The sequence below is a fragment of the Cataglyphis hispanica genome, chromosome 21 (assembly GCF_021464435.1).
Source record: "Cataglyphis hispanica isolate Lineage 1 chromosome 21, ULB_Chis1_1.0, whole genome shotgun sequence".
Taxonomy (NCBI): domain Eukaryota; kingdom Metazoa; phylum Arthropoda; class Insecta; order Hymenoptera; family Formicidae; genus Cataglyphis; species Cataglyphis hispanica.
Genome location: NC_065974.1, coordinates 4,093,266 through 4,106,576, shown reverse-complemented (window position 1 = coordinate 4,106,576; position 13,311 = coordinate 4,093,266). Strand labels below are relative to the sequence as shown.

The window sequence follows — 13,311 nt, the reverse complement described above, 5'->3', positions numbered from 1 at the left end:
TCTCGAAGTTTTATTCTTTTAAAAACCATATCTCTCTTTCTCCCTCGCCTCATTTTTATTTATTCGCAATTATATGTACAGATGTTTTTCATTCAACCCCTTTCACCCAAAATATATTTGTAAACACGCGAAATAAAAAAAAATCTCTAAGGACGAATAAGCTCGATGCGAACGATCGCAGAGATTTTAACAGCCGGTGCAATTATTGTCGAGGGGTGAGAAATTCGGGGAGGGAAGGGAAGGAACGTCTTTGTCGCGTGTTCGCCGCTACCGGCTCGCCGGATCGATGCGATTACTCTCCGCGTACCGGTCAAACAGACACAAACGTTTCCCCTCTCTCTCTCTCTCTCTCTCTCTCTCTCCTTCCCGCCCTCCCTCTTCCCTCTATCCCTCCGGTGGTTAGTCCCGGACGGACGAAGACCCACCCTAGCTCCGACAACGGTGAGCTCTGTATGAGTGTACGTACCGCGCCAGCGCCATCCTGACATGAGACAATCCGGGCCCGGCGGGTGTCGACAGCAAGGTATCCAGATCTGCGAGCGGCGACTTGTCGTTGACACTATATCCCACTACTGGACACATGCGCGCGAACAATTCTTCGTCCTTGAATGGAGCGCGAGCTCGTCATAACTCTTCCGGCTGTGTCGCGCCAAGAGAGCAATCTCCTCTCTTTCTCCCCCCCTCCCCCTTCCCGCCACTCTGTCACCTTTTCTATCTCTCCGTCGGTCAACCGGCGCCGGATTCAATCGGACACGAATTGAGACTGACGTGACTCGCGCGACACGATCGACAACGATAATGACGATTATTCCGGCTGCTCTTTCGACAAATTCCAAGTCTATTTTCACTCTGTCTCACTGTCACTACCGCATTTTCACACTACCGTGTATCCGTGTCGAGAACAATGACGACGACGACGACGAAGGTGACTTTCCGGTGAAGTAGCGCGACGGTCGTAGCGATCGTGGCGACGAGATCACGTCGCGGTTAGCGATGCGCGAACGACGACGTTCTTGGAATCAATTCGGAGGAGAAGAGCGAGGAGGCGGCGCAAAGCTTTTTCTCTCTCTCTCCTCTCTTTCTGTCTCTCTCTCTCTCTCTCGATCGAACCACCAAACTACGCTTCCTCGTTCCGCCACTCTCTTCCTTTCTCTCGTTTCATTCGTCGTTCCGCCTCGTCGAACCGCCGAATTGAACCGTACGCGTATAAATTTCCTATAACGTAATTATGTCGAGCGCCTGTCTGTCTCTCTTCCTCCCTTGTTCCTCGGCCGCGTCGAGTGACTCCTCGCGACAGCACGCGACTACGACCTTCCAACTGCGACGGCGCTGACTCGACTGAACGCAGCTACTGAACGCCCGACGATCCCCACTCCCGACTATCCCCACTCCCGCCGATCCCCACTACCGAGTACGAAGGCTCGGCCATGCTCGGCCGCGTTCGGCCGCGCTCGGCTCGCTCCGCGACCTCGTGTCATGCTAGAACGGGACGATACGATCTCCCTTCATTCCGTCCATCTCGCTCACTCAAGGCTCCCTCTCCCTTCCTTCTCGACCCTTTCTACTCCTCCCTCTGCAGGAAATTCTTCCCCGTGAGCATGTGTGCTCCGAAATTGTTATTAAACGCCGTTTCCTGAATTTCGATCACTCGAGGTTGTTTCGTAATCGCGATCGACGAATTCGAATCATCTTTCGTTAGTTTTCAAAGCAAAATTAAGGAGAAGCAAATCTTTTTTGATTTGTTAAAATCTTACGTCGATTAAGATAGATGTGCTATAAGAATTTCCTTTAAATTAGGATAAATATTACGATATTATTGCATATTATAAAATCAAAAAAAAAAAAAAAGAAGAGAAATTTATCTTTCAACAATTTTGTATATTAACAATAAGATTAATATGTCATGTTCTATCATGTATACAGTATGTTATTATGTTATTGTGTGTGGGTAAACACATATAATACAAATGAGACCTTGAGCGTACTTTACGCAGTTACTTTCGACAAAGGCACACCCGGTGGAGAATTAAAGGGAAAGAGGATAAACCGAGTCCTTCACTCGAAAGACGAGGGTCTACATATCTAAAAAGGAAGGGATCCGAGAGGGTGGATCCCTCTCGATTATTCGGTTAGCGTGTGGAAACCCTCCTCGAATGGAAACACGCGTTCCTCGCGTTCAAAAGGGTCGGATTTCGGGCTTTACGAGCGTTATACGAAAAAAACTTTATTTTCTAATTCAGTTTCAGAACTTTGACGATAAAAATTAAATGTACAATCCGTCAGTCTAACACGCAACAGAATACAAGGGATTGGCTTGCGTATTATACATACGCGACGATACATATGATAGGCATTGAATAGCTTTCGGCGGCATCGACACCGGAAATCATTCGAGAGAGCGCGACTGCCTCCGTTGTTCGTCGAAATTACGTGAAAAAGGGGTCACGAAAATATTTTACGAATCCGTTTAAGGTGCCTTCCTCTCGGAGGGGTCGGCGTCAATGGGACCGTGACGTCGTGCCGGAATCACGCACGGCGGTCGTGACATTGTGAGAACGATAATACCGGGAGAGAAACCGGAATATATTTCGGCCAAAACGCATTCGACGGTTTACCGCACCGCAGAGGAGCATCCGGTATGTGTACACACCGATAGAGTTATGCCGATCCGAGAAAAAAAATATAGCTCGCCAAAACAGCAATTATCTCTCCCTCACCGGATTCTAAAGCAAAGGTGGAAACCTTGATAAAAAAGCTGACATAAGATAATTACAAGAATAGAGACAATTCAAGAATATATAATAGCAGAATGAATAATTATTTTTTTATCAGGAAGTGTCTTTGTTTCTTGATAAATGTCTTGTTTCTTGCGCAATAAACGATGAAAAAATTTATTAAAACTCATTAAAAAAGAAAAGAGGTCAAAATTGAATTATACAAAAATTAAATGACAAAAAGCTTATAAATATATTACAATTTTGCGAAAATATTAATCTACATAATTAATAAAATTGCTTCTGATTTTATATATAAAATAAAAACATAATTTTTATCGATAAAACAAAATAAATATATACATAAATTTAAAAAACTATAAAATAGTTTATTAAATAAAAATAATATATTATAATTCTAAATCACATTAATATAATAATTAACATAATTTCAAGATATAAATCTAAAATAAATTAACTTTTTTAACTTGCAATAAGAACTGTCATTTCGATCTTTCGAATCAGTCAACGAGCTTCAGCTTCTTTTGCAGATAACGGATAAGTTTCCAAAGAGAGAATTGAAACGTGGGAAAAATTGGACATTTTCGAACTTGAGTTAGAGAGGTTGATATTAATAAGCGTGTCCTCGGGACGGAGGCTCCCCTTGACCCCCTTGAATAACGACCCTGAGCCCCATCCACTCCGCAGCGTGCAAGGGTCGCGTCTCCTATACCCTCTAATGGGTCGCCGCTATTTCTATTTCTTTTGTTCGCGTGCGCCACGTTTTCTCGCTGTTTGTGCCATTATTATTATTAAAGACTTTATATCGCCTGTGCTAATATATTAATATGCACAGATATACTGATATAGTACAGATTTCTTGACGTACGAATGTCATTCTTTTTGCAAGAAAGCGCTCCAGGCACTTCTTATTTCGCGCTTTTCTCTCAATTTCTCGCTTTCGCTTTTTCTGACAGTCTTATTTTTATTATCTGTCTCGAAGAAACTTCGAATTAGGAAAGTTTCGTACACGTAAATTTGAGCATTTAAGCTTAACCACTCTAGCTCGTAAATTCGTATTTCACTGATATTCTCGGACTATAATTTGGTGACAGAGTTTATATGTATCTCCGCGAAAAGTTTGGAGTAATTTCTGTCGTGGATAAGTAAAATTGAGAACGTACTGTAATACAGGTATAGTTACATGGCTACCTTATTGCCGGCATTATGGGCGCGCAAAACTTCTCTGAATGTGTGGAGAATTGTGCGAGTGTAAGTCGGCCGCACAATCACGTGTGGATAATCCAGTGACTAAAGGTCGCGCGTTTATAGTGTATTCATTTAGCACTTAAAGGCGATTTTCAACTCGGGATTACTTCGAAGAGCTTGACAGTCGCGGATAAGGCAAAAAAATCAGAATTAAAAACAATATCTTATTTTCATTTCCTAAATTTTGAGAAAATGTATACACTAGAAATAGAATTTAAATCGATATATTAAATAAGATTAAGATTAAAATTTAATCGAATTTACGCGTAAAAAGATCAAAATATTCTAATATCTCCAATGTATCTCGAAAAAAGTGCTTGATAATTTATTAGCGAGTAAAACAGCGTCGCGAATTGAGAAATTTTCACAGAGGCAATTGATATAGAGGAAAGTAATTTTCTCAAAGTTATCTATTAACCGAGTCGATTGTTTCGCATAATTATGTCTGGCAGTGTATGTGCCCATTCTTTGTTCTTTGTTACAAAACGCATCCAACAATCCAGCAATTTTTTTCAACGTAATAAAAATATGACATGCAAGCGGTCGAAACAAAGAAAGAAACGCTACGCTATAATTAATACAAGACAAATTATATTAGAAAACCAGAACTTTGATAAAAAAAATAAATAAATAAAGCGCAAGGTAAATAATGAAAAGCGTCGATGACACAGAGGATAGAAATAAGAATTACAATGGCGAGAAGTGACGAATAACGATAGATTAATTAAATGAGAGGAATAAAAAATCTTAGGAAGCGGAAAACAAACTTCGAGATAAGTGCGAGCAAAGCGGATTACACGATTGTTCAAAGTTTCAGGGCGTTGTTCCAGTTCGGGCAAGCTAATATCGTATAGAAAGTGTCAAGGGGGAGGGGGTCGGAGAGGAGGAAAGAGCGCTCTCCACGGAAGGCGGGGGCGGAAAACGATGGCGATGATGTTGGAAGAAGAGAGAAGAGCGACTGCTCGTAATGCCGGGAGAGGTGATTACGTTAGAACGAGCGAAATGGAAAGAGAGAAGAGAGAGAAACAGAAAGAGAGAGAGAGAGAGAGAGCGAGACGTAGCGAGCGGCAGAGCAGTGGCGGAGGGTTCAGACGAGGTCAGGTCACGGGACGAGAGCCGAGCCGCTCGTTCGGTCGATAGAACGAAGCTACCACCTACGCTATGCGGCGGTGGCGGCTGCTGTGCTGATGGTGGTAGTGGCGGTGGTGGTAGTGGTGGTGATGATGGTGGTGGTGGTGGTGGTGGTACCACACCATGTCGTGCGCCCGCCATGGCTAATGAGAGCGAGCGTACAACCACTACCATCAACCACCATCGCCACCATTACTATATACTATGCTATGCTACGACGAGCTGCCGATGCGATTTCACGACACGGCAGGGAAGTCTGGAGCAATGTTCCCGTCGACATGTCGAACGATGTCTGATTAATGCCGACTGGCTCCGGTCAACATGAATTATGCGCGCGAATAGGAAAGATAAAAGACGCAAATTGAGATGTATCGCTGATATGATATCGCTGTTATTAAGTATAATGCACATACATCAATATAAAGCTGATGTTCAGCAACGAATGTAAATTAAGACATGTAATTGCGTTAAATGTAACGTGAAGAGAAAAGAAGAGAAAGAGAGAGAGAGAGAGAGAAATTTAGATAAATTGTTCGACAATCTGGTTTAAGATTAATGCGTCAAAATATCCTTGATACGTCATAATATTGTGTAAGATTTATTACGTGATGACAAATAACAGTTTTGTACATGTATAAATTTCGTATATTTATAAATCTATTAAAGCACATATTTTATATATTCATTGCAAATCAGATTAATGAATATATTATTAAAATTGTTATTCCTTACGAATACATTTCGCTCGTACGTGCGTACGTACAATATTCATTTTAATTAATCATTTATTATAACTAGTCTCTCTCTCTCTCTCTCCTTCTCTCTCTACGAGATAAATTATTGATGCTTTTGTCCGACCTGTCGGACTATTCGTATGCAAATAGACGCTTGTAAATGTATGTGCTCCTCACGGCCGTCGATTAAATGCCAAGTGAAGCGGTTAAAGAGAGATCCAAAGCGCGAACTCGACAAAGTCGCAAACACGTCGGGCTACCATTATTTAGGTAGCCTCCATGCATTTCCGCGAGACCGCGCAATTTTTCCATTTTTTTTTTTCCCCTTTTTTTTCTATCGCTCATTGTTCTTGCACGCGCGTGGCGCCCAAAGACATCTGCCGAGAATGCACCGGTATAATTTCTATTAAGGAAAATAAAAACTGTGAAAAATATCGCGGCTCGTGTCGACGAAGCCGAGAGTTGCTCGCCCACCTCGGCTTCCTCCCGTCCGGGCATTTCCTCGTGAAAGCTCCGCGGAGATGAGGTGTCGACCATTAACTCGACAATGCGATCGCCTCGCGCTTATAAACTGCAAATTATATTTCTCGAATTCTCGTTATTCATACGACAAAAGTCGATTGTTACCTCGTTAACAATGCGAGATAAAAACGGAATATATTAACCTCCGGGCCTTGTAACTTTTCTATTTAAAAGCGGTATATTTAACGCGAATCAACCAATATCGAAAGCCGACTGTGGCTTGTCTTTGGAACGTCACGATCGTCAGGATACCTGATATCAATTTATTTACGGGAATTGCTTTTTTTCGCGAATCGTGAGAGATTAAAACGTTAACGATTAATGACTCGTTCATTACGAGAGTTGGATTCGCTCCAAGGGAGAGAGATCGTAGGAGGAAGGTCGAGATGGAGCTTTTACGAGTACAAATTAACACGGAAACACGTCTCGTCGATAAATAAAAAACGTTCGATAAGGTTGCACGTGCGGTTAACTAAATATCTGTATAAATCCACCGTCGACGAAAGAGAAGAGGGTTACTACAACGGAGACTCCTCGGGCTCGTCGCCGCTTCACGGTCGGGTAATTGATCGTGGAAATGACTTTTACGATAAAACGGAGTCAAAGTCAAGACGCGGGGATCTGACACGGACCTCGCTCAACTCGGTCAAGGCAGAAGACCGTTAGAACAGCCGTCGTAGGACACGCTCTATACGCGGTGGCGAATATATCGCGCAAGAGATGCAACGCGAGCGCGTTTCTCACGAATGTTGATTCGCGCTTAGATCATCGAGAAATATGGGATATCGAAACGATCGGTCTCAAAGGAGTCCAATGTTCGACTCCCTCGCACGAAGGATCTTACTCGCTCGAGTTGTCCCGATCGCGATATTGAAAGTTAGTCTCGCGCGTTCGGCATACGGATTTCACTATTCACCGAATACGGAAACGCATCGAGATTTATGCGGATATATCTTTTATCTTATCGCGTTTTCTACACCCGATCTAGAGTCTCAACTTTCCCTTAATATAATTGACTTAATATGGCAGCCGTTGTTTTCCACTTTCTTCATTGTGTAGCTGACACGCGTCGTCTCTGTTTAGCACTCTCTCTCCGGCAGCACGAGCGAAATAAACATATATATATATATATATATAAAAACGTGCGACACATAAAGTCAACGATCTGACGATATCATTCTCCGCTTTTTATTTTTGCATAAAGCGCGCGCCTCATAAAAAATGCATTGGATTAAATTTTAAAGTTAATATCTCGATATAATACAATCGAAGCGCGCACGAAGAGATTCGGATTCCCGACGGAGAGACAAACTCTGGCTATATTATTCATATCGACGAAAGAGATTTCTCCATGTGCCCGATTCCATCGACAATCGCTGACATTTCTTCTGGGAGGACAGGTGGGAGGGCGCGTTTGAATTGTAATAAAAATGAGGTCGGCTCCTCTCCTCTCTTGTGGGCCAAGGCATCGCGCGCGCGTTAGGCGATCTCCGCTTTAAAAGAGAGAGAGAGAGAGAGAGAGAGAGAGAGAGAGATCGTCAAGCGCGACACCGATCGATGTAACCACTTTTTTTACATCAACTTGGATTATATTCATGGAACAAAGAAATATGTGTGTGTATAAGCACAGTAATTTTTGTAACAATAAATTGTATTTATTAATGAATATGTAATTATAGAAAAATACCAAATATACTTCCCTAACACTCGCGTTTTTTAATTCTTAATCCCAAATTGAAAATTTAAAATAAAAATGTACTCTGATGATATTTACTAGAGATTGTTCTCTATCAGATTTTATCGCTCTGATATTATTTCAAGCTCTAAAGTATTTTTTTTTTTTTTAAGGGGAAAAGAAAAAATTGACTTTAAAGAAATTAATAATTTTTACCATGTTTGTGTAGCTTTTGGTATTTTTTTTCTACAATTTACGGTACTCATAAAAAAAAATTGTCATGTTTTTTTTAATCCGTGAAGGCTGATTAGATCGACTTAATTCATTTATCTCATCAAAAATAAGGATGAAAAAGATAACGTAAAGTGTTTACTGTTCGCAGAGAGAAAAAAAGAACGACGCGATTAAACGGATTAAGCGCGCTTATTTATTCGCGCTCCGTCGCGAGATGAACGGAAACGTGCATAATAGCTTTACTGGAATTCCGAGAAGCCCGGTATGACAAATTAATTAACGGTGCTCCCCGGGTCGGCTCGTTAACTTAATTACTCCCGAGCACGAGTTCGGATTCGCTCGACCATAAAATAAACGTGCGAGGTTGATTATAGCGACAAACTGAAATCACATCGGACTCGATCGTTCGCGATCGGACATCGAATCGAAGGTCGGCATTACACAATTTAATTACAGAGATTTTCGTCGTTCGTGTTTGGGGGGGCGCGTTTATCAGATCGATAGCTAATTTTTGCGCGGAAAGTTACAAAGCCAAAGTGTATCGATCGCCTATCTCCAAGTCGTCCAGAGGATAAAGACAAGCTACGCGTTTGGAGCAATAAAATATATTCTCATAGTAGAGATCATATAAATGATCAATTCTATCGAAGGGTCCCGAATCTCTCGAGAGTACGTCTCATTTTATCGTTCGATATCGAATCTTATCGGAAAGAGAAAAAAAATTTTCCCCAAACGTTATATATATTTGTTTTATTTTTATGAACTTAAAATATATATATCTCCGGATAATAAAAATCTAGACGGGTAATAAAGTGAGATATTTTTAGTCGGATTACTCGAGACAACAATTGTTTACGCGAAACAAAAACAAATAAAGGGAGGAAACTTTTCGGCGAGAATTTTATACATATTTCACGAGAACTTTCCACGTTCTAAATTAGTCGTCCGTGACCTTCAGCAACGAGGATAATCTGTAGATACCTTCGTGCAGCGGAGCCCACGATCGATTCCATCGATTATCGATACCGGGGTTAAGGTCATTCTGTAATCTAAAAGTGATGTAGAGCGACGTGTGATGTATATTTTTCCTTTCTCATCTCGTAAAAGAGCCTGAAGAAGACCTCTGTTAACTTGGTATTCCCATCGCCAGAAATCAGATTCGGACATTAACAGTAATTATGCCCCCCCCCTCTCCCCGCCCCCGTATATCTGAAGTTAATTTCTCGTGGGGATGCTATGTCATTGAGATGACAAGAAGAGTTATCGAATATCCGAACGCTCGAAATAAATTTGATAAAATGATAACGCTGGACAAATAGCCTGAAATCGGAGATACGACCGAGGTGTTAAGTTGCCTCTTGACAAATTAATCACGATAAATGCAAAGATAAAAGACACCTCGAAGTTGCGAAAGTTTCGAAAGCGAGGACTGAAGGGAAAGTCGAGAATATAGAGATTGCCCGGTTTCGATGAGTCGAGAATATGGGAAAGTTCGAAATGGTGTAATATATATATATATATATATATATATATATATATATAATTATTTAACAAAAAAAAAATACATTCTATTTAATCCTCGAATTTAGACATCTTTTTACACAACTTTTTACTTCCTTTACACAATCAAAATTTGAATTTTGTATGCTTTGATTTTTTCTATAAATCAGCTTTCAATATTTTACATTTTGAATATTTTATATTTTATATCTCGAATGTGCTTCTCTAATTTAGATATACTTGTACCATACCTTGCGAAACTTTCGAAGAAAGGTCGCCTCCAATAACTCAAACTTTTCCCCCATTTTCTCACATCGCATCGATTATCGCCGATCGATCGCCGATCGGAGAAACAGGAAACGCCGGAGGTCGCGTTAAAGTTACATCTCCGTGTGGGCTCGGCCATGTGTATAGAATGAATGGAAACGGCGAGAGGAACACAACGTCGTCGCACATGTGCGTACACACGCACACACACACACACACACACACACAGAGGACGTGTCCTCGAGTGCTCGTTTTACCACGTCCTAGACGACCTCACCGAGTCGAAAATAACCATTTGGATGGTCGCTACGCTGCAGATACGTGCTCGCCCTCGCCCATTATGCTCCGCTCTACCGATCCCGGAAGCGGCGGCGGCGGCTTTCTTTCCCGCCGTCCTTTCCGGAGGTTTTCGACAAAGCCTACCTAACGATCCGGCATGGTCGTACGAACCCGAGGCCGATCCGCCGCCGTTATTTGCACGCCACGCTAATCTAATCAAACAGTTAACCTTTCCGATGATGGGAACGATGCGACGCTGACGCGACCGAGTGGGTATGCGAATATGGTCATGCCGATGGTCGACCTTAAATATCCTGCCACGTTGAAAGAGTTTCGTGGAAATGTTATGTGAAAACGTTCTTCGTATCTTTCTAATTTTTATTTCATACATGCACGAATATTATAACTTTAAATTAAAATTCTAGCACAATTTTGAAAATTTTTGAAAATAAGAGTGTCGCTTTGTAGTAAAACAATACAATATAAATTAAATTGATAATATAATTATTGTAAGAACAGCTTGATTACGTAATTACGTAAGAAATTGTAATTTCCATGCAACGTTTATAAATATATATTTTTTTATTCATCCGATTATCGGGGACGATTGCTCGTGCAGCTGTTAATCTTTACGGGAGTGTTAAAAACGTGCCGCGTGCTAAATGCACGGGTATGTAGTAAGAAGTCACGTAAGGATCACCGACGTTAGTGACGGACACAACGCCGATATCTTTACGTAAGCGCGAGGACGAATGATGTCACTCGAGTGTATCTACAATAGCTGAGAAATATTGTTTACGCGTGCAACGGTACAAATTGCCGCTTCTTCTTCTTCTTCTTTTTTCTTCTTCATCGTCTCTCTCTCTCTCTCTCTCTCTCTATCTCTCTTGCACTTGACGCTTATAAAGTATTCGCGGCCGAGATTCAACAATGAACGTCCCGATCAAGAAATAACGCTCGCAATTCCGCGCGCGGAATTGCGATGAACTATGCGGAAGAGACGTCGGCGACACTAGCCGACAGGAGATGTCTCACTTAAATTGAAACTTGACGTAAACAGCCGTGAAAATTAGATCAAAGTCTTAAGTCTACCTTTCATAACGTTTCAATCTTAATTTTAAGTTTAATTTTGATTTGAAATCATATTAATTTAAAGAAAATTTATGCCTGTATTAAAGAGAAGAATATTTTTGAATTCATCTGTACATTAATACCAGTATTTAATATAATATTTGAGATATTAATATTTAATACGTTAATAATTTATCAGTTATTAGTAATATTTTATTAATAAAATAGCGCTCCTTTTCGGATATAAATAAACCGTTTTGGCCAATAATTTAAAGATTAAAACAAATGCTAAATTAAAGATAGTCCGCATCGTTTGACGTACAAAATTAATCAGCATTTATTAAAAATTTTTTTCTTTTATATGTGCATCTACTTACTCGTCAGCATAGTCTGCTTCGCTCTGATATCACTTAAGGATGATGCATACGACAAAAACTTCTGAAATCAGAAACCGGAGAATATATAAATACATAAATCTGGAAAATTGATGATATAAAATCGAAGCATTATAAATTCACATTTAACTGCGTATTTTACAGATAAAAAAAATATTATTGCATAATAAAGAAATTATATATGTATACATATAATTATATATGTATTTAAATTATATATGTATATATAGTACTTTACATATAAAATAGAAAATAGAAAAAGTACAATTTTTCGCATGTCATATAAAGATATATCCAAGTATTGAGAGAGATAGATTTTTCGAATTTCCGGCCTTTTATTTAGAATTCTGAATAGCATCCCATGAGATATAAAAGAAACTCTTAACATTTTTCCACTCAAATTAATATTGAGATATCGCGATTTTTCGTATGACATTTTATTTATCCTAAAAAGAAAATTACAGTATACTTATCATCAATCATATAAACGTGAAAGAATTAATTAACGCGCTATTAATAATTAAATCCCCTTTAAAATCGATAAAACACGCATTTAGAACATTTACATATAATATAATACGTAAAAAATATTTCGGCAACGAATGTATATATTACGTATCAATAACATTGTATTCGGCCTTGGCGGCGTATAACGCTCTATTGTTTACGTATTACGATCTTGTTATCATTCGCACGGCGACACTTGAATAGTAATGTAATGGTGGGAGACGCTTCCTTAAATTCTTTTCCTTTATCCTTGTTATCATTTGCACTCGAGCAGTAAAGCAGTGCGAAACGTTTAGTAAGTTGTCGAATTCTTGTTCTAAACAACGCGAACGCGACAAGTAATGAAACCGTAATTTGCGGATTTATTTTAATTAACAATTAATCAACTTTTACAAATAAAATGAAACTGTGTTACGATGATAAACTTTCGCGATCAAAGCGCGTATTATTACGTACAATTATTTATTACTAGAAATAAAATTCGAAGCGACAGGAATAAAAATTATAAATCATGAGTTCGTTGCGATCCTTCGATTATCGATTTTTAGGACAATAATTATTTTTCTAATAATGCTTCGAGTTAAATATATTTCATCCAATGCTTTAAATTTTTCTAAAAATGCGAGCATGTATCATTTAATTATTAATTAAATAATTGTTTTATCATAACTTTATCACTTTACTCTTTCGAGCTTACGATTCATGTTTTATTGGCATTGTATTGGATTCATGTATATTATACATGTATCAGCAATAGAGGTAGCATTGTTGTAATGAGTGTAAACGTACTTTTCGCGTTGCTCCTTTTTTTACGATATAATAAAGTGCGTATCATCTGTAATTGTTCCGCGATCGGGAGTGTCTCGCGATTATTGCGTATATGACTATAATTAATTGTGTTTTCGTGAGTGAGTGTGAGTGCCACAAGGAGATGGCGAAGGATGAACAAGAAAAGAGAAGGTCTAAAAAAGCATCGGACGAAGTACGGAGCAACGGATATGCGGTAAGTAAAT

The 13,311-nt window shown here is 39.7% G+C and overlaps 1 protein-coding gene across 6 annotated transcripts in view; it reads right to left on the bottom strand.

Annotated features, from left to right (window-relative positions):
• Positions 1-13,311, bottom strand: part of LOC126857285 (protein roadkill) — a 71,348-nt gene that overhangs the window by 26,630 nt on the left and 31,407 nt on the right. For 2 of the 6 annotated variants that reach the window (XM_050606554.1, XM_050606555.1), the window contains exon 3: positions 11,774-11,834. Coding sequence is in view for 4 of the 6 variants with exons in the window: in XM_050606549.1 (XP_050462506.1) it covers positions 467-582 (116 nt within the window). In the remaining 2 variants the exon portion in view is untranslated. Of the gene's footprint in view, positions 1-466; positions 1,406-11,773; positions 11,835-13,311 lie in introns of those variants that run through there. The other 4 variants (XM_050606549.1, XM_050606551.1, XM_050606550.1 and 1 more) reach the window with 4 other exon arrangements.